Source organism: Myotis myotis, unplaced genomic scaffold, assembly GCF_014108235.1.
Source record: "Myotis myotis isolate mMyoMyo1 unplaced genomic scaffold, mMyoMyo1.p scaffold_m19_p_18, whole genome shotgun sequence".
Lineage (NCBI taxonomy): Eukaryota > Metazoa > Chordata > Mammalia > Chiroptera > Vespertilionidae > Myotis > Myotis myotis.
In genome coordinates this window covers 2,922,151-2,946,314 of record NW_023416322.1, presented here as the reverse complement: position 1 = coordinate 2,946,314, position 24,164 = coordinate 2,922,151, and the positions used below count along the sequence as shown (strand labels likewise).

At 45.4% G+C, this 24,164-nt stretch overlaps 1 protein-coding gene and 1 non-coding gene across 3 annotated transcripts; one reads left to right on the top strand and one right to left on the bottom strand.

Moving 5' to 3' along the window:
* Positions 1-147: 147 nt before the first annotated feature.
* Positions 148-24,164, bottom strand: MAEL (maelstrom spermatogenic transposon silencer). Of its 2 annotated transcripts, XM_036343696.1 has the most exons (13): positions 23,678-24,164; positions 16,030-16,113; positions 15,678-15,770; positions 14,350-14,449; positions 13,056-13,211; positions 11,145-11,186; positions 7,583-7,707; positions 6,790-6,844; positions 6,527-6,668; positions 3,272-3,334; positions 1,973-2,105; positions 1,264-1,339; positions 148-736 (listed from the first exon to the last, which is right to left on the bottom strand). In XM_036343696.1, the coding sequence occupies exons 1-13, from the start codon at positions 23,678-23,680 to the stop codon at positions 549-551; spliced, it is 1,260 nt and encodes a 419-aa protein (XP_036199589.1). In that variant the 5' UTR covers positions 23,681-24,164; the 3' UTR covers positions 148-548. The 2 variants fall into 2 exon arrangements, with proteins under 2 accessions (XP_036199589.1, XP_036199588.1); XM_036343695.1 differs by lacking the exon at positions 23,678-24,164 and having other exon boundaries at positions 16,030-16,161.
* On the top strand, positions 16,634-16,824 carry LOC118673845. The gene has a single exon (XR_004973511.1). It is a non-coding gene; the product is annotated as a U2 spliceosomal RNA (small nuclear RNA).

The window sequence follows — 24,164 nt, the reverse complement described above, 5'->3', positions numbered from 1 at the left end:
TTGGGGGAAATTACATAATCCCATCTTGGCTTCTTCTCCTTTAAATGATTCCTTTTGCCAAAGTCAGCATATTTCAAAGACTTTAGTAACAAAACTTTATTTTTATTAAAGGCAAATTTTTTAGATATTTGCAATGAAAACAGCCAGCAGGTCTCAAGAGAAAGGTTCTACACGTCATAATGGGAAGAAGTACAGCAACACTATTTTAACACCTTTCATAACAGACATTCAATACCTTTATTGCGGAGGAAGATGAGCACAATGTAATATTTGCAAAAGCACTCCTCTGAAAAGGCCAGTTTTGTCCTTGGAGGTCAACCTTCCAAGGCGTTCCCATTACACAGTCAGGAAGCAGAGCAAGCCCTCGAGAAAAAAGCAAAAATGCCAAATCTTCTCCAACCACAGTTACTTTTAATCTACGAAACAGGATTCTCTACAAGGCAGGCCGTTTCAGAGGGCGGCATGTACCAGGGGTGTGCTCTGCTGTCCGGGACTGCAATCAGAGGGAAGCGGGCCTGCTATTTTCCCAGAATTGAAGAGTACCATCATTAAGACAGGGGGGAGAAGGACTTGTACCCACCCTTCGGGGACAGGGAAGGGGAGAGCGCGGTGTCACAGCTGGAGAACCTGGGGACGCTGCTGGAGGAGCCCGAGATGCGCTCTAGCAGGCGCGTGATCCCTCTTCCCCGAACATTGCTGTTTGGGCCTGAAATCTTCACCCCAGAAGGGTAGTCACCTAGGACATTGAAATGCCAGAAAGGAAAGCCACTGTACAGCTTCATCACAGAGACCCCTCCGCCGCCTCACACTGCAGTGCAGGCTCCCTGGGCCTGGCGGGCTGGGGATGACTGAGAGCCCAGGGGAGGCCGAGGCTCAACAGTGCCCCCTGTTTGTTTTCAGCCCTGGAAACTGAGACGGAAGCTCTCTGGGAACCACCTGAACTTCACTGGGTGTTTAACTTTCCCATCGTCCCAAAGCCACCATCATATCAAAACCATGAAACTACAGCTGCCACAGAACAGCGGGCCGTATTCTAAATGCCCAGAACCAGTCTGAAGGATGAGTTCAGGTGTCTGAGTGACACCAAATGCACCCATCGCAACTGCCTGAGGTGCTAGTGGCTAATCAAACTCCCAGCTCAACCAGCCCCTGCAGCCCTAAAGCCCAGGCAGAGCGCCGTTTCAGCACCACACTCTGGGCTCTCGAACACTCTGAGGCCCCAAGCCCTTCGGGGTACATTCCTACCAAATATGAGATGCTTACCAGTGGGTGTGTTTGATCTTGGTTCCTGATTAGAATAGTTGAAATGAGAGAATCCTGAGCTCTCAAACCTTAGCTTCTATAAAAACAGAAGAAGAAAAAATACCGGGGGGGGGGGGGGGGGGGAGAGACACAAATATTGGTTCTACTACAATTTCAAATGACTCTTTAAAAAAGACAACCAGCCGCCGCTCTCCTAATATCTGACCACCTTCTGAAGAAAAACGCTGCGGAGGGGAGTGTCTGGAGGGGAACCGGGCCTGCAGGGAGCACAGCCTGGAGTGACCGGGATCTAGCCGCAGTCCTGGCAGCTGTGCCCTGGCCGAGCCGGCCTCCTTGTGAGCAGGGACGCGGCAGGAGGCAGGGAGATCAGACAGCCTTTAATCAAACCCTGACTCCAGCATTAGACATCTTTGAAGTGAAGATTTTAAATAGCTGTATCACCTACATTCAGATAGGTAAGTTTTGGAATACATGTTTGGACGTGGTTTGTATAATTTTAATTTTCTTAACACATTGTCAATGAGAGTGGGAAATGTACCAGGAAGGCAAAGGGTTTGTGCAGGAGTCACCTGAGTGAGAACTGCTCCACACACCATGGAGATTTTAGGAATTTTAACGGGAGAGGGAACCAAAGGCCTGACTTGCTGCTGGCCAGGACCACACCGAGGAGGACATGAGAAGAGACAGGAGCTCCAAAGTCAGCCCTTACCTGGTACCGCCCTGCATCCAATATGACCATTTTGGGTGTCACCCTGTTGCTGGCCTCGTAATCCTGCAAGGGCACGTGGGCCTCTGTGAGCTGGATTCCAAAGAGCGTGGCCAGAGAATTGCTGATGCAGTACCTTCAGAGGGAAGGAAAGGTCACCACCAGGTCTTGCCCAGCCCCTCCTACAAGCACTCATCCTTCAAACATCCTATATAATAGAAGCCTAATATGCTAAGTGTCTGGTTGTCTAGTCAGCCGTTCAACCAATCAAAGCATAATATGCTAATGATATGCTAAGGTCGCTCAACTACTCCGTATGATGTGCACTGACTACCAAGGGGCAGATGCTTCAACTTGTACGTTAGCTTGCTGCTGGGGTCCAGCCAATCAGGATTGAGCTAGATGGGCTGGACACACCCTGAAGCGCTCCCATGGTCCCCCCCGGCTGGCCAACCTCCTGTGTCCCTCCCCAGCCCCGATGGTGCACCAATGGGGTCCCTTGGCCTGGTCTGCACCCTCTCGCAATCCAGGATCCTCGGGGGATGTCGGAGAGCCAGTTTCAGCCCAATCCTACAGGCCAGGCCGAGGGACCCCACTGGTGCACAAATTCATGCACCAGGCCTCTAGTTTCTCCCATAAAAGCTGGTTGGCAGGGACACTGCTCTAAACTGGCAAAAAGAAATGCAGAGATTCTGAGAAGGAACAGGAATGGTAGCAACACATGTAAAACTGGCCACTACTGTTATTTTTAAGTATTTTCACCTATTTCTAAGCCTTAATATTCTGATTACCATATAAAATTTCAGGTTTGTTTTAAGAGAATATGAATGAAGATAAAGTTCACTAGAATTCTCAAATGTTTAAGGCAAGAAGAGGGCACCAGAAATAAGGCTGCAATTTGAAAACACTCATGTCTCCTCAGATCCAACTACTTCAGCGTGGAAGGGACCCCAGAACCCCCAGAGCTGAGAAGGAGAAGTGGGTCTGTGTTTCCAGCACCTTCACAAGGGAGCACTGCCCTCATGGCCGCAGGACTTCCTCCTGCAGGAACTGCGGAGGAAGACTCCAGTAAGTGTTGACGAAGGTTTGCCCCAATCGCTCAGGTGGTAACTATGCCAGACAAGTAGGGACGTGGGTGGAATAATAAAAGAGACAGGAAGGAAAAACCCACTTTGCTTTGAAAAGGAATTGTGGGAATAGAGGCGAACAGCCATTCTCCCCAACTGCAACCACCAGGGCCAGCCCAACACCAAGACTTCCATGGCGAACCCACATGAGAGGAGCCTTCTTTCTCCAACTTACGCGATTTTCTTGCAAACAGCTAAAGCGCAGAAGAGAATGTCATTTTCCTCGTGCCACTTGCACCTGAATAAAAAAAAGGGCTTTAATCTCCTGATCTTATGAGAGAGCACCACTTAAGGGTTTTTGCATGCCAGACTTCTAATTTACCTCGTTGAAATCATTCAAAGAAAACTGACACTATTACTTAAAGATTAAGGTTCCTAATTTAACACAAAAAATAGATTTTTAAAAAACAGATCTTTTTATGGTACCTCCTCTCATGCAAACTCCTGACGCTATGCAAGCCCCTCAGAACCACAACAGGTCAATCTTACCTTGAACTCACACGAGCGCTCCAGACACACAGCAGTGACCATGGTGAATATGCACTCGCTCAGCAAACATCTGCTGAGTGCACACTGTTAAAAACTATGAGAGACGACACTTGGAAGACTTTCAAATGCACTGGGAGACCTACGTATGAGGTGCCATTTGCTAGGGAAGGCCCGACGGCCACAGCTGGTCCCAGGAAAGTCAGCGAGCCGATAAAGCCCGTTTCTCTAGAAGCAGGACCTGCCACAGAAGTGCAGCCCCAGAAACGCGTGACCTGCACAAGAAAAATGCTAATACAGACTTGAAAGACCCCCAAAATAGATTTGAACCAAATTCCATCAAAAGACACCTCTTGTTCTTTGGATGGAATTTAACTTTATAAAGATTTCATTCTCCCAAGTTAATTTATACACTTAATGCAATCCAAGGAGCTTTTTTATGGAACTAGACTGAAGCGAGTGATACTCTGAATACACTTTTTTGTTTGAGCCATGCTAGTGCACTACACTTTCAAAAGATAAAAGCAAGGATGGGAGAAAACAGAAATGAAAAAAAACTAGCAAATGGACTTAACTATATTGCAAAGGAGTAATTTAACCACTCTGATAGGGAGGAAAAAACCCAAATAACTTTTGAACGAACTACTTTCTATTACCTTCAGACTGAAAAACAACGAAAAACAAACCCGTCAGTGAGTCTATCTACTGCCGGGTGTCACTGAACCATCCTGGACGACTTCTAACGTCTCCTAGGCAGGAACACACACACAGACCTCAGAGCCAGGCGCTCAGGCAGGGAAGGGAAGTGCACCAGCAGAAGCGTGGACACCAGGAACCCCATGCTGAGGACTGCAGCTGCAGGGTTAGTACAAACTCACAGCGAGGGAGACAAGTGGGCTACACAATACGTGTGCCGAGGGTGTGTACACGGACATGCCCGAGCGCTCCAGGGAGCACACCAGTCAGGGACTCCAGGAGGATGAGCACCCCTAGCACCCAGAGCCTGTTCCTAATACTGTCCGGGCTGGCAGACGCCGGGGCTCCAGAAGCAGCACTGACCCAAGCCGCTGCAGGGCACGTTGCAGGGCAAGCTGGGCCCACAGGGGCCAGAAAGCGAAGCAGCAGATGGCCAAGCCACAACCCTGCTTGCAGGGACGCCCTGGCCATGAGGAAAGTTACAGAATAACAGGAACATTACAGCCCTGGAACAGAAAGGAGTCCGCCAGTCCGCACGCATAAAGCACGTTACAAATGCACGCGCAAAGGGAACAGCTCTTTCCTACAGTGGGACCATGGGGTTAGAAAGTCACTAATTCACAAACACAGTAATAAGTTCCAGGTGAGAATCATTCACAGATGCTGAAACCCACAGATTTCAGGAACAGAATCTCGAAGTATCCCCCACAAAACATCGTAAGGTGAAAAATTCCACTATTCAGTGGAGAAATCGGGCGGACACTGTCTTAAGCACGTGATCAACAGTATCCTCAGTCACTGGGCCAACACATGCCTCCTGATGAGAGACGCTGGGAAGACATCACTCCGTGCTACTCCTCAAACCAATATCTGACCCGGTCTAACGAGGAAATGCAGGCGACGCCAAGTGAGAGACGTGACTTACACCGTGCCTGGCCTGCACCCTTCCAACGCCAAGTCATGGAGGTCAGAGAGGGACCATCCCCGGTGAAAGGAGCCTACAGAGACACAATAACTAAACACGACCTGTGATCCTGGAATGAGCCCTAGGCTAGATGTTACTGTTGCTGTTTTGCTGTAAAAGACATTACTGAACCAACCAGCAAGTGTGAGCGAGGCCTCTGGGCGGCGGCCCTGTGGCAGGCAGCCCCAGCTCTATCACAGTGGGGTAAAACGTAGAAATGTGCTTGTTCTTAGAAAAACATTCCCTACTGAGGGTAAAAGGCATCATGACCACAACCGACTCAAGTGGTATATAAATGCTGAGACACAGTTATAAAGGAAATGTACTAGAACGTTGAGTGAATCTGAGAAAATGGCATATATGACTTCTTTGTACTATTCCTGCACATTTTCTCTAAACCTGAAATTACTTCAAAGTAAAAAATACTTTTGCTGATATACACTGAGTGGCCAGATTATTATGACCACCCCATCAGTACTTAGTTGGGCCACCTTTTGCCTTCAATACTGCGGCGATTCTTCTTGGCATTGACTCCACGAGATTTTGAAAGGTGATGCGAGGAATCTGACACCATGCCTGATGAATAGCACTGTCCAGTTCTGTGAGATTTGATGGCTGTGGAACCAGCTGCCTGATGGCTCGTTTAACTTCGTCCCACAAATGCTCAATTGGATGGAGATCTGGTGATTGTGGGGGCCAGCTAAGCAAGGTAAAGTCTCCCTCATGTTCTTGAAACCACTCCTGCACAATACCAGCATCGTGACATGGTGCACTGTCTTGTTGGAAGAAGCCATCTCCACTGGGATATGCCATCAACATGATAGGATGAACTTGATCAGCAACGATACTTAGGTATGTTGTGCTATTCAGACGTTTATAATGATCTGGCCCCCTCGCAACTTCAGTGTGAAATTATAGCTAATTTGCCTACAAACGTCAGGTGGTCATAATAATCTGGCCACTCAGTGTATTTCACTTATATATTTCTTACATGTACGTATAAGAATGCTATGTAATAAAACACCTAAATAGAAAATGTTTTATCAGTACAGAAATCCTACGTGAAAGTACTGTCAGTTTAATTGGCAGTTTTTGGTTGTTTTTAGTAGACAAAGTAACAATGTACTAGTGTCTCACAATCAGTGGAATCTTATATTCAAGGAACTATAATGATTCCAGGGTTTGATAGGAAAATATGGCCTAAAAAGGCAAAAACTAATCCTATCATATTTTCTCAGTTCAGGAAAGAAGTCAAAATCACTCTATCACAAAACCACTGAATACCTTGTGTTGCTAGAATAATCCCACATGGCCACATCGAGGAGGCTCCGAACCCAGGTCTTGGAGGGCTCCTTGAGGAACTTTTGCTGGTAGATCCCCACTACAAGATCCTCAACAGTAAGAAGTTCCATATTTTGCCTGATTTCTTTAATTGGTGAACAGAAAAACAGACAGGATTAGTGACTTCAGGTACGGAGAGCATGAACACCAAAATGGAAACAAATGCAGATATTACAGCCCCGGAGCAGGGGCTCAGGGCTACTCACCCAACCCCTTCTCCATGTGCTTCAGACACCAGTTGACTCTGGCTCTATCGTCAGACTGCAGGAGAGAACAAACGACTTGTATTTTCTCCGCCCGCCCGAGTTACTTAATGCTCTCCTCTCAAACTGGGCGGGCGGGGGGGGGGGGGGGGCAGAAGAGGACTGGAGAGTCTGTGTCAGCTAGATGAGAACTATAGCAAAGAGCAACATGTATCAGAATAGACCACTACCATTAATAACCAGCTATATTCATAAAATAATATTTTATGAAAAGCTAGTGAGACTTAGGGTAGAAAAATGAAGAACCCAATGTTCAGAAAAAGATAATCTATTCATGGTTATGCTAGTAAATAGTGAGGTTAAAAGACAATTCTTCAGCTCCTAGCTTAGAAGAATTTAGACCCAGCAATGAACAAATGAACTCTAGAGAATAAATAAGAGAGTCAAGGGATTGCTGCAGGACAGTTTTGATTAAACAGGTAATCTTGTTTAGACAGATGGGTCTGTGGACTAAAACATCCACTCTTCAGGGTAAAAGGATTTTGAAGGGATTTCAGGAGCAACTAAAAACGAGATCTATCAAAGCAGCCTTCAGTACAAGAGAAATTTAGAAGAAAAGGCATCGCACCGAATTACAATGAAAATGACTCGCAGTGAGTCACACACACACTGAGTCACACACACACTGAGTCACACGCACAGCTAATATACAGGCAAAGGGTCTTTCTCTGGGTCCCTTTCATGGATCTTGGTTACCTAAGGAGATGCCTTAAAAAAATGCTTCCGTTGACATTACCTTGCAGTAGATAGGTGGCCACTTCCCTGGGTTCGGATGGATGAACCTATAAAGGTTTTGCAGCACAGTTGCTTGGTCACATCCAGATTCAAAGTTTGAAATAGGAATCTTGTGACTCGAATCACCTGAAGGAAATAAAGAGAAGGCAGGAGTTCAAAACTTGACTAAGACAAATGTTACAAAGCAGGTATGAAAGAAAGTAGGAAGAAAGGAAGATAGTGGGTGCCTCATGTTGAGCACTGAACCAAGCCTGGTTAGATTAGGGACTTTAGCTGTCTTATCCCTCTCACCCCCCTTATCAGGTAGGGGATACACACAGAGAAGAGACAGCTGCGGTCACAGAAGAAAGCATCACAGTGCCCCCTTATCCAGTTTGCTTTCCGCAGTTTACCTGCTTCAACTGTGATCTGAAAATATTTAATGGAAAATTCCCTAAATAAACAATTCTTTAAAGTTTTAAATTGAGCACCATTCTGAATAGTGTTATGAAAATCACAATGTCCCTCTCTGTGCCACCCAGGGCGAGACATCCCTTTGTCCTGGGTCTCCACGCTGTAGACGTTAACTACCCCTTAGTCACTTGTCGTCCAAGCTACCAGATTGACTGTCACAGTGCCGCAGTGCTTGTGTTCGAGTGCCCCTATTTCACTTAAGAACAGCCCAAAGCACAAGAGTGGTGACGCTGCGATTCGGATCTGCCACAGAGAAGCCGGAAAGGGCTTCCTTTATGTGAAAAGGTGAAAGTTCCCAACTAAATGAGAAAAAAGGTTGTATGCTAAGGCTGCCAAAATCAGAAGAATGAATCTCCTATCTGTGAAACGGCAAAGAAAAAAATCATGAAGAAGGCTAAGCCAGTACAATAAGATATTCTGAGATAGACCACATTCACAGAACTTTACTAGTCTATAGTTCTGACTGTTGTTTTATTCTTACTGTTATTAATCTCTTAGCATGCCTAATTGATGTTACACTTTATCCCAGGTTTGTCTGTAGAGAAGAAACACAGTATACAGAGTTTAGAACTCTGCAGTCTCAGGCACCCATGGGGAGTTCAGACAGGTCCCCTGCGGACAAGGGGGGATGGCTGTGTTAACAGTTGGCAGTAGAGTGAGAACTGAAACCCAGGTCTGTAAAGTGACTGAGCCTCAGTGTCTTCACCATTTCATTAATCTGTCTGTTAATAAGGCCACAGAACTTAACAATAACGACCACTTTTTCAAAGTTGTAAGAAGAAGAGTTCCACTTCCAGCAAAAAGTGGACCAAGTCACTCAGACCAACCTTGCCACAGAGATGTAAAGTGCTTGGGGACACCAAGAGCACATCCAGCGGCAAGGAATTATTAGAGCAGGTGGAAGTGAACAGACTCCAGAGCACAGAGCCTTGCTGTGGGGCAGTGGCCCTGGAGTCGTGTGCCAATTCCAGAAGAGGGAGGTGACTGGTGGGAAGTGCGACTTCACTGCTTTGGGGGCCTGGCGAGCTAGCGAGGCCCCACGTGTCTAGAAAAAAAAACCCAGAAATCCTCTTCGAAGAAAAGGAACATCAGTATAAGCCTCAAATTACTTTAAAATCACTTTTTTCAATGATTTACCAAGTACACAAAAAAACAAGAATCAGAACCAAAACAGAGTGGTACAGAGAGATCCAAAAATATTCCAGATTCTGAAGTGATTGGACAGATTTTAAACAATCATGTTTATATCTGAGATCAAATTACAAATTCAGCATAAAACTGGAAACTATGAAAAGGATACAGACGTTCAACTTCTGATCACAGCAGAGTAGGGGAAAGCTGGACCAATGAGACACCTGCTTGAAAGCCCTGAGAGGTACAAATGGGTGAGGAAAGACGGGCCCAAGGCCTCGGAAAGACGGCCTGGAGCTGACCTGGTCACTGATTCCAGAAGAAGGGGGTCAGAGGCTGGGAAACTGAGTTTTCGACAGACCCAGAGCTAGTAAGAATTAAAAGTAATGCTCCAGTGTCACTGTGTTTATAAAGCATTTGTAATAAAAATATCCAATTGTCTCCAAGCTTCCATTGTTTATGCTGTGAAGTCAACTATAAATTTCACCAATGATCTTTTGATGGTAATCTGTCCACCTTTCCCCCTTTTTAGTAAAGATCAACTAGAAATAGACTGACTCTCATCAGGTCTGAAACCAGTTTTAATCCTGAAATTGGATTAAGGCCATCAAATTAAGGCCAGCCTTGGGACAGAAGCAACATCTTCTTTGGGGAGAAAAAAACAACATTATTTATACTGTCCAGCACTCAATGAAAAATAACCAGACACATGAAGAGATCTGATAACTTGATTGAACATCAAGGTAACCAACAGACTATAAAAACAGACCCAAAAAGAAAAAAAGCTCTGTATCAGGGTTATCAGACATAAGACATTAAAATAACGAAGCTTATTATATTCAGGAAATAAAAAAATGATAATTTCAGCAGAACCATTAACAAGAACCAAATGTAAATTCAAAGATTGAAAACACATTCCTTAAGACTACAGAATAACCTTAAACAATAAGATCAGGTAAATTAACCGATTTCCACCTTTAACGTGAATGCACAAAGGTCACGAATAAAACTTTCTGGTAAAGTTTTATTTTTATATCCAGTCTTTACTCCACCTGGAATCGACTTGTTTATGGTGTGAGGTAGATTCAGTGTATCCCTCCCTACCCCCCACGTGGATAATCAGTTATCTCAGCCTCCCTTATTGAATACCAGTAATCAATGTACTCTCTGATATGCAGAGTATACTCCTGTACCACACACGAATCTTTTTGGTATTTCATTCTGCTCTATTGGTCTGCTTGTTTTTTGGTGTTCATATCATACTGTTTATGAAAAAACTCAAAGGACACCACCAAAACTGAATCTAAAACACTCATTTACCTTTATAAGTATTACAAAATAGCTGATTACAGATTTAAAGAACATTTTTCTAATTTCAAACACTTTCTAATATAAATTTTAAAATAAATCTATTATCCCAATTTTCATTCTAATCAAACAGGAACCTAGTTAAAATCTAGTTTCTAGAAAATAGTTTAGTTCAAGAGCTGAGGTATATACAGTCATGTCCTTTGGCTGCTGAAAACTTGAAAATAAAAACCTGATTTCCTCATCTAAAAGTTAATTCAGAGCTCCTTTGTGTGTTTAACACCGTCATTCTGTCATTTTTGAAACATCATCTCTCCTTCATTCTGAAAGGTCTCCCTGTAAATTCCCATAAACCTAAATAATCTGATACCTCCTAAAAGACTTACCTACGTATCTGGCCAGTAAAAGCAGCCAATCTCAAAGCCAAAGGCAGAAAATAAAAACACAACCCCCATAAAGGAAAAGGGATATTATACTACAAAGTGTATATAACTTTAAAGTTTTTAAGGATCATTTACACATCTACCACTTCTATGAAGAGTCTCCAACTAACTTAAGGTTATTTTTCAACTGACATTTCATGTATCTGGTAAAAGCAGTTAAGTCTTAACCAGGTACACACACACATATTCATTCAATGCCTATAATGTACCCCACTCTTTTATACTTACTTGCAGCCTGACAATGAAACCGAAATCCTCGTGGAATTTCACCTGTAATACAAAATATTTTGCTGAGAAGAGCAGAAATCTGGCAGCTCTGTGGCTATCTTACAGCAACAATATTCCACAGGACAACCAAGTCATAACATAGGTGGGTAACTGTTATTGCTATGTAAAAATACAAGATAGTAAACCTATTTCATCATGGGTTTTTTAACCAAAGGTATGATGACCATCAAAATTTTTTGTCTTTTTGTCAAGCTACTTCAAAAAGCAAATTATTCCTTACCGAGAAAGAAATCTTAGGTAAAGAACACTTGGTCCTGGCCAGTATTGCTCAGTGGGTTGAGCATCATCCCATGCACGGAAAGGTGACTGGTTTGATTCCCAGTCAGGGCACATGCCCAGGTTCCAGGCTTGATTCCAGGTCGGAGTGCATGTGGGAAGCAGCCAATGGATGTTTCTCTCTCTCTAAAATCAATAAAAACATGTATTTTTTAGAAAGAACACTTGTGCTAAAGGGTCTGAGCTCAGGGTCCAGGAATGGACCTCAGGGGTTCATGAGGTCCTTGAGTTTAGGTTCTCTGAGGAGAGTCTTTAAGCTCGAGCTTTCTCATGTTTTGCAACCATATAAAAAAGTAGTCATTGGCTTGTCCTAAGCAGCAACTCTCAGTAGGAGCAGGATTCGGTTTCCTGTCACCTAGAAACAAGAAAACGTGCTGGGCATCTTAATGAACGTAAAAGCAACTGACAAAACTGAGGAAGAAGCTCTTCTTTCCCCGACCTCTTCTCCTTTACACGTCTCCATATGAAGAAGTTATATTTCTCCTGCTTACCTTCAAAGGTAGAGTGCCCGTGTCCCTTTAACTACTGTCTATCTCAGTGGTTCCCAACATGGGGCACACGCCCCACAGGGGGGCAATTCCAAGAATGAGTTATCAACAGTGAATTTTTTGCATTTCTTATGGTTCTATGGGCCTCATATAAAGTATATAAATATAGATGGTGACATATTTATGTATTTCAGTTCTCTATTACATGTTTTGAAACTTTATTTGCTATTTCTTCATATCACTTCATGTTGTTATTTTTTTTAACAATTTCTTACTTAATACTTCAACTGTCCTTTCATTCTTTTATTTTTCTCTTTCATGGGTGCCATTATCTTTGGAAGCTTGTTTAGACAAAGTTAATGGCCTTTTAGGCTTCCTCCATGTGAATAGGAGTTCACTTTCTGAATAAAAATTCTATGTCACGGGGAAGGGGGGACTTCAGGATTTTAGAGATGCTTAGGTAGGGCATGGCCAAAGAAAAGGTTGGGAACCACTGGTCTATCCTCTCGGAAAACAAACCAAATCCCATGTCTTTGTAACAAACTGCTCTGATGAATCAGGTGGAGTAGTGAGAAGAAGAGATACTAAGAACATCTGAGAGCCTGCAACTACGAGGCTCTTTCCACACTTTCTCACTATTCCTTAGAGCAGCTCTCTAATAGGCTCAGGAAGGTTAAGGACTTTGCTCAAAGTTACAAAGCAATAAATAGTTAAAAACTGGTGACAGCTTCGGTGAAGGATGGGGTAAAGGAACCCTTCAGAGGAGCCACAGTATAAAAAACTTTTAGAAAATTCCAGTGTGTAGAGTAGCAGGTGAGCACAGAGCAGGTGAGCACAGAGCAGGCTACACGATTCCAGGCATTCCATCCATCCAACTCTGATGCTTACCTGAAGTTAAAAGCCTAAACCAAAAACCTGTGTCAACACATAATTCTTAACCGTTTTTCAACCAAGTATTATGAAGTCTTGTTACAGTTTAAGAACTCAACTGGATATCAGCTTTTAAGAAAACAAATAGTGTATCAAATGAGTTCAAGATAAAACCCATACTTTTAAAGATCTAGGCCTGCTGCATCTGGCTACTCACCAGGACTGATGAAACTGTGGAAGTCCGCTATGATACCATCTTGGAGAGAATATTTCACACAGCCTATTTCACAAGGGAGAAAGCGCTGTTCACAGTGAGGAGGCAGTTCGCCGTGACTAAAAATGTTCAAAAAATAAAAAATGCCTCCAAGGAGAGCTAAAAAAAAAAATCACAGACAACATGAACTGATGAGCATCTCAAATTTACCCTTCTACAAAAGCAAACTCTAGAGCCATTTTCCTTTTGTTCCTACATACCAAAAGGAGCTGGGAAAAAGAACGAATCAGCTGTATGGGATAAATGAATCAAAAGCTTTCCAATGGCACTTATCAAGGGTTAAAGCAGTAACCAGTCTGCATGAAACAACAAAATTATTCAAAACTTGCAGCTTACTCTATATAATTTAGCTAAACATAAGCCCTGAATCTCAGGAATGACCCATAGTCAACAAGTAGTAGTATAAGCATTTGAGAAATGAGTCCAAATTAGTGTAGAAAAACTCTGTGATATAAACTATGGACAATTTAGTTCACCCTTCCCTGGTTACCAATATACACAAGACCATCTATAAATTATCTTAAGGCAGAAAAAAATGTGAGGATGGGAGATCGGTCTTATTACCAGGACTGACCACCTCTAAGACTGTTGAAAGTTTATTAATCTTCAACAAAGTCAGACCACAATTAATAAAAACAGCCACACCCAGCTGGCGTGGCTCAGTGGTTGAGCATCAACCTATGAACCAGAAGGTCACAGTCTGGTTCCTGATCAGGGCACATGCCTGATCCCCAGTATGGGGCATACAAGAGGCAGCCAATTAATGATTCTCTCTCATCAATGATGTTTCTATCTCATTCTCTTCCTCTCTGAAATCAATAAAAATAAACATATCAAAAAATAAGCCAGAAGGGAATGGCAAGGACTCTTATTAACTATGTTCTTTTCTGGGCTAGATCAATATTTCAACTTTATCTTTATAACACAAATGTGCAAGTCCCTATATACTTAAGTCTCTAGCTATAACCACAAATGCATAAGGTATGTCTGATAATACATGAAGTGGTAGAAACCAAGAGGACAGGTTTTTGTAAAACAAAAAACTCTCCAGTGTTACTTCAACAAATGCAAATAACCTGATCTCTTACCACCTTGGCGCCATCATTCTTGAACACCTGTAATCAATTTCTTTGAAATGCAGGTTCAAAATAAACACAACACGCACTTACTGATCAACATATTACAGCGTCTTGAGCACCCAAATGTAACTAAATAAAACATGTTAGGATTACTCTACCTTGATCATTTTTCAGAGACAAGCTTGACATATCCGGGGGTGAAACATTCTGCTTTGGTACAAGCATGCCTGGCTTCCTCAGTGGGGTGCAAACAGGTTTCTGAAGAGGAAGAGAATGATTGACCACATCCTTACACTCTTGCTTGGCACTTTATACCACAAACTTAAATTTAGCAAAATAGCTGGAAAACCGCCCACAGATTACTTCAATAACCTCTCCAGGCCAACAAGCCCAATGGGTAAATACATACACACTTGTCAATGACAACGTGAAAAGCAGACAATGGCAAAATCTATAAATATCCTGAATCAAAGGTGAGTGGTAAATACCTTAAATTCAACCATTGCTGAGGACTACTTGCCCCTCCCTTACTGACAACCTAAACTATTCCTAATGAGTCATAATATGTGCCAGTCCAGTGGCCAAAGGGACATCATTGGAAAAATAATACTGTTTGCTTTTCATAAAAAAAAAAAAGATCATGTTGACTCCAAGTGTTAATGAGGTGTATAGACAATACAACTTTCTGATGGGAAACGTCTTATAACACATTATAGTAGAAAGAAGGGGGTAAAATCAAGGCTCGCAAGTGTAAGTAATGAACTGAAGTGATTAGAGCTTCTACCCTAACATACATCCCCCAAATAGAAACCTCGCAAACCTAAACATGGCAAAGCTCTCTGGAATTTGAATCCGACACTGGCAGTTGAGAGGAAGAACGGAACTTCACTGTGTAAGAATGGAGAGAACACAGGAGTGGTTTTGAAACGCAGTTACCCAGCGCTTCGACATCAATCAAGAAATCAATCTTACCGGGGATGTTTACGTTCCGCTTACACAGAAATTTACCAAATTCGCCGTCTTCAATGCTTACCTGGATGGCATGAAACATTTGCCAACTTCTGCAAGTCTCCTTATGTCAGTATTTTACATAGGGCAGCTGGCCTGGTTCACTTAAAAAGAGATGCTGGCCCAAACTACTCTAAAATACCCGAAAAAGCGTTCTTAAACCACGAAAGGGTGGAAAGGGACCCTCAGAGGCCCGGCGGTACGGGCCCTAAATGCCACCGCTCCCCCTGCGTCAGGGCTCACGGGCAGCCGGTTCCCTGATGGGATTTCCCTGGTCTCCGCTGCCAGGGATACCAACCTGGGCCCTCGCAGGGGAGCCTGCCGGGTTCATAACCGGCATTCTGACACCAGGAGGAAAACGAAAACCTCCTCACCCCAACGCCCAGCCACCTGCCCGACGAGCCCCCATGCACGCATCCGGCACCTACTCCCCGGCCCGGAAGCCAGGCCCGTAGCTGCGCATCTCGGCGACCCTTACCTGCTTCTCGGAAGGTCCCGACTCCTTTCCCTGGGCGGCTCTCCATGCTCGAGCCATGTCTGCGTACTTCTCCTTTTCGTCCTGGCTCAGGAGCTTCGGACATTGCAGGGGAGACACGAAGGGAAACAGCAGTGAGGCCCGAGCGCCCCGGCCGCAGGCGGAGGCCCAGACTTAGAGGGGCTGCGGTTCAGGCGTCCGTTTGCCCGGGGGGGCGTAGGGGTTCCCCTCCCCCTGGCACAGGGTCGCTGTCCTCCTCGAGGCCTCCTGCCCTCTGGCCTCGCCCGCCGGCCTGGCCCTCCGGCCTCGCCTTGGCTTGCCCAACTGCCCTGCCCGCTGACCCCTCCGGCCTTACCGCCCAATCAGCAGAGCAGTGGGGGATGGCGTCCGCCACGCGAGCCACCGGCAGGCCTCGCCGCCGAAGTTCAGGGATCTTCTCCTGCACGAAGAAATAGTAGGCATTCCGGGTGGCCTTGCGGTTCGGCATGGCGAACGCGGGCAGGCTTCGAGGGACCTAAGACAGCACCAGCCACCGGCGCCCTCGCCGGGCTCCCGCCCTTAGTAACCGAGGCTGCGCCTGCGCGCGCAGCTCCACAGCCCTTGGCCAATCAGGGCGCAGCGCGCAGCCGCATTGGCCAAGCTGGTGGCAAAAGAAGTGTGAGACGTAAGATCCCTCCGCAAGCAGCGGTGGGGGCGGAGCGTGGTCGTGGGTGTGAAGTATTCTGATTGGCTGGGATGAGCCGTGGTCGGGTGTGGTCACGTGGAAGGCGTGGAGCAATCTCTGGGCATTATTGCGTAACACGGAACCCAGCAGGGAGAGAAAGAGGGCCCGCGAGTGCTCCAGTCCCCCCAGGTTTTGCGACTAGGAGGGCCGACTGTGCCAAGCACTGTGCAAGGTATCTCTAGGGGATGGAGTGAGGACCCTTGGATCCAAAATCGTTTTCCCCAAGAAACAGCGCATCGCTTCTCGGCCTTTTGGCTAAGATCAAGTGTAGTATCTGTTCTTACCAGTTTAATGTCTGATACCTCCTCTTTCTGAGGACAATATATTAAATGGATTTTCGGAGCAGGAAGGTGGAATAGGAGCTTGCTCCGTCCACTCTGCGCATCGACACGCTATCGCAGTACCTCCGGGAATGGTACACGCACACACAAGATAAAAAAAAAAAAGAAGAAAGAAATTTACAGTGTAAAGGGGGGGAAGACGACAAAACCAATATTGTTTTTTCACCTTTCTTAAGTAACGTTTATTGTTGCAAAGAATATGTGTTTTTTTAAATGCAGTTTTTAGTAAGTATTAGGGAGGAAACACACAGTAAGAGGCTGAGATTTAAAATAATGTCCTTGAATAGGACATTATACATTTCCTCATAAAGGTCTGGTTTATGTTTTTGTTAGTTTTGTTCCTAGAGTATATCTGTTTATAGTATGTCATAGTATACTACTATGAAAACTTTCTTGTTTCCATTATATTTTCTAATTGGTTACAGCTGGTGTGGAGAGAAGGTATTGATTTAACTGTTAATCTTGTGCATTTAGTCACCCTGCTGAACCCTTCAGCTGGTTTCAAGAAATACAGTCTATTTTGCTTCAGTCAGTGGCTATTCATACATTTTTAAGATATTTGTTTTAAAACATTTTTATAACAAGCTATGCAGTTAAGACGTATCCATACGCCACTCTTCCCAAATAGATAAGCAGCTTAGAAAATTATTGCTTCTCCACACTTGGTCTCCCAGCCTGCAGTAGGCAATTAGGTATGAGCAGTGTAGGAACCTTAGGCCAGGTGCAGAGGTTCACCAGGGTGGAGAGCCCTGGGCGCTTAGCAACCAGCGGAACTACAAGCCCTTGTAGGACCACTCCCCTAGTGTTCATCCCTGGAAGATGACATCTAGGCTTCAGCTGTGTTTCAGTTCTGAGCCCAGAGAAGCAGCAAAATCAGATGGAGTGACACAGGGCTGGCATCAGGACCGGCTGCATTGACTAGGAACCCCCTGGTGCTGACTAATCAGTAGACCACAAGGGGGGCTCCCCAGGAAAGCTCACGAATGTTCTATTGGGATTCTCCCTTGAGGCCTCCAGATGAAAGCCCTTGGTTCAGGGACAGAGTGCAGCTGTTTCCATGGAGCACACCCTGGCCTTTCCCCACCCCCTTCTCCCAGAGGCCTTTTCCTTTCCTCTTTTTCTCTAAAGCTCCAAGGGCCTTTCTTTTGCCTCTGTAACTTGTTGCCTGAGCCCATTTCGTCTATGGATCGCCTCTACCTCTGTGATTTTCTAAATAAACTTGCTCATATAGTTTGAGTCTTGTATCTGAATTCTTTCTTAGCCAGAACTCAACTACTGAGGTTGCTGAACTCCCCTTCGGACTAACACCTGGTGCTGTTCAGCCTCCCACAAACCCACTTGTCCACCACCACACTTCCATTTCCAATGTTGTTTTAGTTCCACGTTGCTTTCTTATAACAGTGTTGTGACACAATTGAAGTACAATAAATTGAATATATCTAAAGCATACAATTTCATAAGGCTTAACCACCTGTGCAACTAACTATGAAACCATCACCAACCAGTTTCCTCCTCACCCCCTTAGGCTGCTTGACGTTGCCCGGAGTTTACTGATGTTCTGTTTATTTTTTCCTTCAGGCCTTTTCTCTGTTTCAGTTTCAGTTTCTATAGCTATTTTTCATGTTTACTAATCTTTCTGCCATCTCTAATCTATTAATCCCACCTAGTGTATTTTTTTGTATCAGATCATTCAATTTTCATTTCTTGAATTTCATTTGAGCCTTTTTATATCTTTCATATTTTTACTTAAATGGTCTATATTTCCTCTACTTTAACATGGTTAGAATAGTATATGACATAGTTATAATTATTTAATGTCCTTGTCTACTCATTCCACCATCTGTATCATTTCTGGGTCTGTTTCTACTGATTAATTTTTCTCCTTATTATGGGTTGTGTATTGTCCAGCTTTTTTACAAGCTTCGTAATATTTGCTTGGGTGACCAAAATAAAATTTACCCTGTTGAGTGCTGCATATTTTTGTACTCTCCTTAGAATTCTTGTGCTTTGTTCTGTGTCAGAGTTATGTTATCTGGAAACAGTTTGAGTCTAGATTTTTCTTCTTTTGTGGCTAGCTTTTATGCTTTGTTATTTGGAATCAGAGCAACCTTTAGGACTAACATTCTCCTCTGCTGATATAGCACCCCTCTGGGTACTGTGCCTGACAATCCATGAGTTTGGAGATTTTCCTACTTTGGCTGATGGAAACAAACTATTTATAGTGCTGGGTGAATTTCAAGGATTGTTCCTTCTGATCCTTTCAGGTTTTCTTTCCATGGCACTGTGTAGTTTCCTCCCACATATTCAGCCGGAGGTTCAGGGAAGAGCCTCAGTGGACGTCCAGAGCTCTTTCTTTGTGCTGCTCTCTCTCTTCTGGCACTCTGCCCTGCACACGCTGGCCACTGTGGCACCTAGACACCCAACTCCACTTCCTCATCCCAGAAAGACCTAGGAGCTCTGCCTGACTTACCCCTCTTGATGCTGCCTCCTGGATACTGCCTTCAGGTAGCAACCTGGGGCAATCGCTGGGCTCACCTTTGTTTATTTCTGTTCTTTCAGGAATTCCTCACCTCTGCTCCCTCATTGCCAATGTCTGAAAACATTGGTTCATATATTTTGACCAGTGTTTAGTTGTTTCAGGCTGCTGGATAAATTCATTTGAAACGCAGCTAGTCATGAGAAGAAATGAAAGAAGAGCGTATGTTAAGGACTGAGGCAATAAAGAGTTTGGTGTATCCTGAGAACAGACAGGAGACTGGTTTGTGTCCAGTCAGTGGAGAATGATACGTGCTGAGGACGGAGTGATCAGCAGGTCTTTGGGCATGGCCAGTATCGGGCTTAAGTATTATTCTAAGTACATGGGTGGTCATGTAAGGTTTTTAAAGAACACGTGATATGGTTCACAGTTTAGATCAGTCTTGATGCTAGTCGGAGGATAGGTTCAAAGCTGCATGAATGGACATGGGGACATGAGATAGGAGGCGCCTTCGGGAGTCCAGTGAGAGATGATGGTGACCAAACAGAGAAGAAGCAGTAGATGTGGAGAGAAGAGGGTGGCTTCAAATTGTGCTTTGTGGAAAACAGAAGTGGCTGATGGATTGGAGGTAGACGTGAGAAAAAGTAGGAATCCTAAGGTTTTGGTTTGAGTAACCCAGTGGCCAGTGGTGCCTTTTTCTAAGAGAGTGGGGACTAGGGGAGGAGGACAGTACTAGCGAAGAGTGTCCAACACTCCCAGTGATACCTACAACCTGCTCCTCTCCTTCTTTGATAAAACTGATTTTTTTCAGTCTTCCTTAAATAAAGTCCTCCATAAACAGAACAGTTTCCCCCTCATTTCAGCCAGATCAATCTTTCTGTTCAGGAATTCTGGAGGGTTGCAGGTTTTTGTTCGGTGTGCATAGCAGGGGGAGGGAGAGGGGGAGGGTAGGGGAAGGGGGGTCCAGAATTCAGTTATGAACATGTTCATTTTGAAATACCTTATTATACAGTCCAGTGGCTATCTGTGTCTGGAGTTCTGGGCTAGAGATAGATTTTGGAAGTAAGCCACATAAAGACGGTAAAGTTATAGAAATGGATGAGATCATGTAGGGTGAGGGTAAAGAGAGAGGGGAAAGGATCCAAGATGGAGCCCTGAGGAACACAGCACTGAGAAGCCAGTTAGAAGAGGGTTACCCAGTAAAGGTGACTAAGAAGGAATATCTGAAGAAGCAGGGAGAGCCCAGCTGGAGTGGCTCAGTTGGTTGAACATCATCCTGTGCAACAAAAGGTTGCCAGTTTGATTCCCGATCAGGGCACACACCTGAGTTGCAGGTTTGATCCCCAGTCAGGGCATGTGCAGAAGGCAACCGATGTCTCTCTCACATCGGTTTCTCCCTCCCTCCCTCCTTCCCTCCCTTTTTCCTCTCTCTAAGCATGTCCTTGGGTGAGGATTAAAAGAAGAAGAAGAAGCAGGGACAAAACCAGGAAAACAGGAGAATGGAGTGTTTCCAGGAGGAAGCACTGCTTTCATTCAATGGGTAATTATTAAATCTACTGATCACCAGACTCTTTTTTAGGCATAATAATAACTTGAATAGAACAAAATTTGTAGTATGGAAAGAAGGCAATAAAGAAATAAACAATTATGTATATAAGACATCTTATTGGACAATAAGTCCAGTGAAGAAAAATGGTGCAGAATAAGGGAACAGGGACCTATGGAAGGTGTAATTTTAGGATGGTCAGAAAAGGCCCTATTTGAGGAAATGAAATTTGAGCAAACAACAGAAGGAAGTGAGGAAGCAAAACAGGACGATGTCAGGCAAAGAGCATGCCAGTCAGAGGGAATAGCAAGTGCAAAGACCATGGTGGGCTCATGTCAAGCATGTTTCGGGAACAGCAAAGCATGCCTGTGGCTAGAGTGAAGTAAGTGAGGGGGAAAGTAGAGAGGATATTAGAGAGGGAGCTAGCACCAAATCATGTGGCACTTGCAAGGCCACTGTAAGGACTTAGGACTTGAATCTAAATGGGTGACAAGCCATTGGAGACATGATGGCTTCTGCCTTTTTTTTTTTTTATGAAGGTGTGATTTTCAGCTGAGTGAGTGTTGTGAAAACCACCCAAGAAGACCCAGCATTTTTCCTAATGCTAGTTTTTCCCTGGTGCTAGTTTAAATGAAGGCCCTGACCTTGTTCAGAGTGCACCCTGCAACCTGTGCTGTAATAGTAATAAGAGTCACAGTCATGGAACGCCACTGTGTCAGGCTGTTAAATGTGGCCCCAGGGATATCATCTCTCCTCTTAACAACAACCCCCTGAAATAGACTCATGATCACCCCCATTTTGCAGAATGAAATATTGAGGCTTAGAGTGGTGAAGTGCCTTCCCCAGACCACACAGCCTGGGTGGCTCTGACCTCTGTGAGATCGGTGCTTCCTTATTGCTCTCATTCCAAACTGTTTGCTAGAAATGCTCAAGGTGCTTTGCCAAAGCAAAAAAGGGAGTTTCCGAGTCCCCCACCATCTCTAGATGTGGCCTGAATGCACAACCACATCTGTGAGTGACTCAGCCTGAATCTGGTTGATGCCCCCTGCGTGCTCCGTCTACACACCTGTGGCCTCGCGCCAGGTCGTGCGGATCCTGCCGCTGTGTCTCCCTCAGTGTCTCTCACTTGCCGCTTGCCTTCCATTCCTGCTGCTGCATAATCTAGTTTGCGTGCTTGTTCCTTCTTGTGCTCTGGTCTTGAGCTCTCACCTGGAAAAGGCCTCTACTCCCACCAACCCATCCTCCACCCTGTGGCCAGAATAACTTGGCTGAAACGCAGGTCTGATCTTGTTCTTATGCTTGATATCTGTATGGGTGGTCCGTTGTCTGGAGAATTAAGTCCAGACTTGGTGGCCTGGCTCCCCATGGCCTGACGTCAGCCTACCTTTCTGGCCTTGTTGCTGACTCTGCCCTTCATGAAGCCATATTCCCACAGAGACTCCGCTCACCTCTGCCTGCTGCCTGCTGCCTGCTGCCTGCTGCCTGCACCACCTCTGGTCCATTTCCGCTGTTAGAAACTCTGCCCGACCATGTTGAATACTCAGCTCAGCGGCCACCTTTTCACAAAGACATCTCTGACCAGCACTCCTGATGGGTAACTGCCCCCCTCCCTCTGTGCCCCCCCCATTCCTGGCCCATGTGCTAAGGTGGCCCTGCTCCACTGTCACATTTAAAGACCACACGCCTGTCTCTCCTCCACCCTAACACACGTAGCTGCCATTCAACCGTACTCTCTGTGACTTACTCATCTTTAAATTCCTATTCATCTTGAATTCCTAGACGGCATAGTTTCTAGACTATAGTAGGTGCTCACTACATGTGAATAGAATCATGAATTCGGGGAAGACAGACGAGATGCGGAGGAAAAAGCAAGAAGAATACCCTTTATATAATTTCTTGAACAGTTTGTAATTCATTAGACAAATCCCTACAGACCTTCTCTGTGTGGCAGGCACCCACTCAGAACCGGGGTTGGGGTACAGGATTAACTGGTGAGAGCCTTGCCCCAGGGCTCCAGCGCCATGGCCAGGGCTGCTGTTCTTTAACGCCAGCTGGAGAGCCCACCAGACCCCTCTCCTGTCTGAGCTGCTTCCTTTCTGATGCTCAGTGTCCTGGCCCATTTTCTGGGGGTGAGGTCATCGGATGCCGTACTTGCTCGGGCTCACTGCCCTCCCCTAGGTTCTGTCTTTGGCCTGTGCCGGGCCCAGCGCCTCGAGAAGAGTGCTTGGGGCTAAGATGCAGTCTTCTGGCGGAACCACTCACCCAGCACCTCCGGCCTTGGCGACAGGCAGGAAGACGGGCCACCTTTCGTCTCCCTCTTCCCACCCCCCTACCCCCACCCCCGGGCTGAAGGATGCACTTGACCCCGGGAATCTGCTCTCTTGCTCATTTGGGAGCTGTCAGTGCTGTTCTGGTCCCCAAAGGATGCTAATGTTGAAGCGAAAACAGAAACAAAAGCAAAACCTGCAGACAGGGCTCCGGAGAGAGAGGCAGGCTTACTCCATCCCTGGGCCTGTAGCACAGGAATGACAGGCTGAGCCACCAGGCAGGCAGGATGCCCAGGGCTACAGCTGCGCAGAAGGAACTTGGTAACTGCGGACCATCAAGGCAGGCAGAGCAGGTGTACACGTGGGGGCTTTGTATCTGGCTAGAGATTCGGGCCTGACAAAACACCTGTTGCCCTCTGTCCTTCCTCCAGGGGTGTCCCAGAGCACCCCGTGACAGCTTCCGCCCAGCACCTTTTCCTACCTCATAGAAATATCAGAGGACATATTCAATTATAAAGAAGAAAATACGAGGGAACGACAACCCCACCCAGCACAGCCACTGCCACCCTTCCATTGTTCCCGTTGCCACCTTAAAATGCGTTTCCCATCACTGAGACCACGGTCTAAATAGAATTTGATGTTCTCCTACCATTTTCTGCTCTGTTTTCTGCACAGTCTCCTGGACTGGACCGCTGTGAGGGCAGCATGATCAGGGAGCTCATGAGGGGGAGGCTGCCCCCGTTGGGGTGCGGCCTCAGGGCGGACAAGCAGGCACTCCTAATTCAGCTCTAGGTGCCACCGCAGCTCGATCTGAAGCCCGAGGCAGCCGGTACTGCAAATCTGCTTCGAGACGTGGAGTTTTCAGCACATTCTCCCAGTCTCTTACTTATACACTTCCCACTGCTCTTGGCAGGACAGCTTTGAAAGTGTTTGGCATCCTATACTCCCATTTGCATTTCCTTTCTGCAAGGCAGTTCCTTAACGGACTGCTTATTCCTCAACAGGAAAAGGCTTCCAGGTTGAAATGGCTCCAGTTCTCAGTACAGGGCGCCCGGAGTCTCGGTATCTTGTTGTTGTTGTTTAGTTTCTTGCTTTAATTTAAATGTTTTAAAACTTATACTTCATTTAAGTTGGTT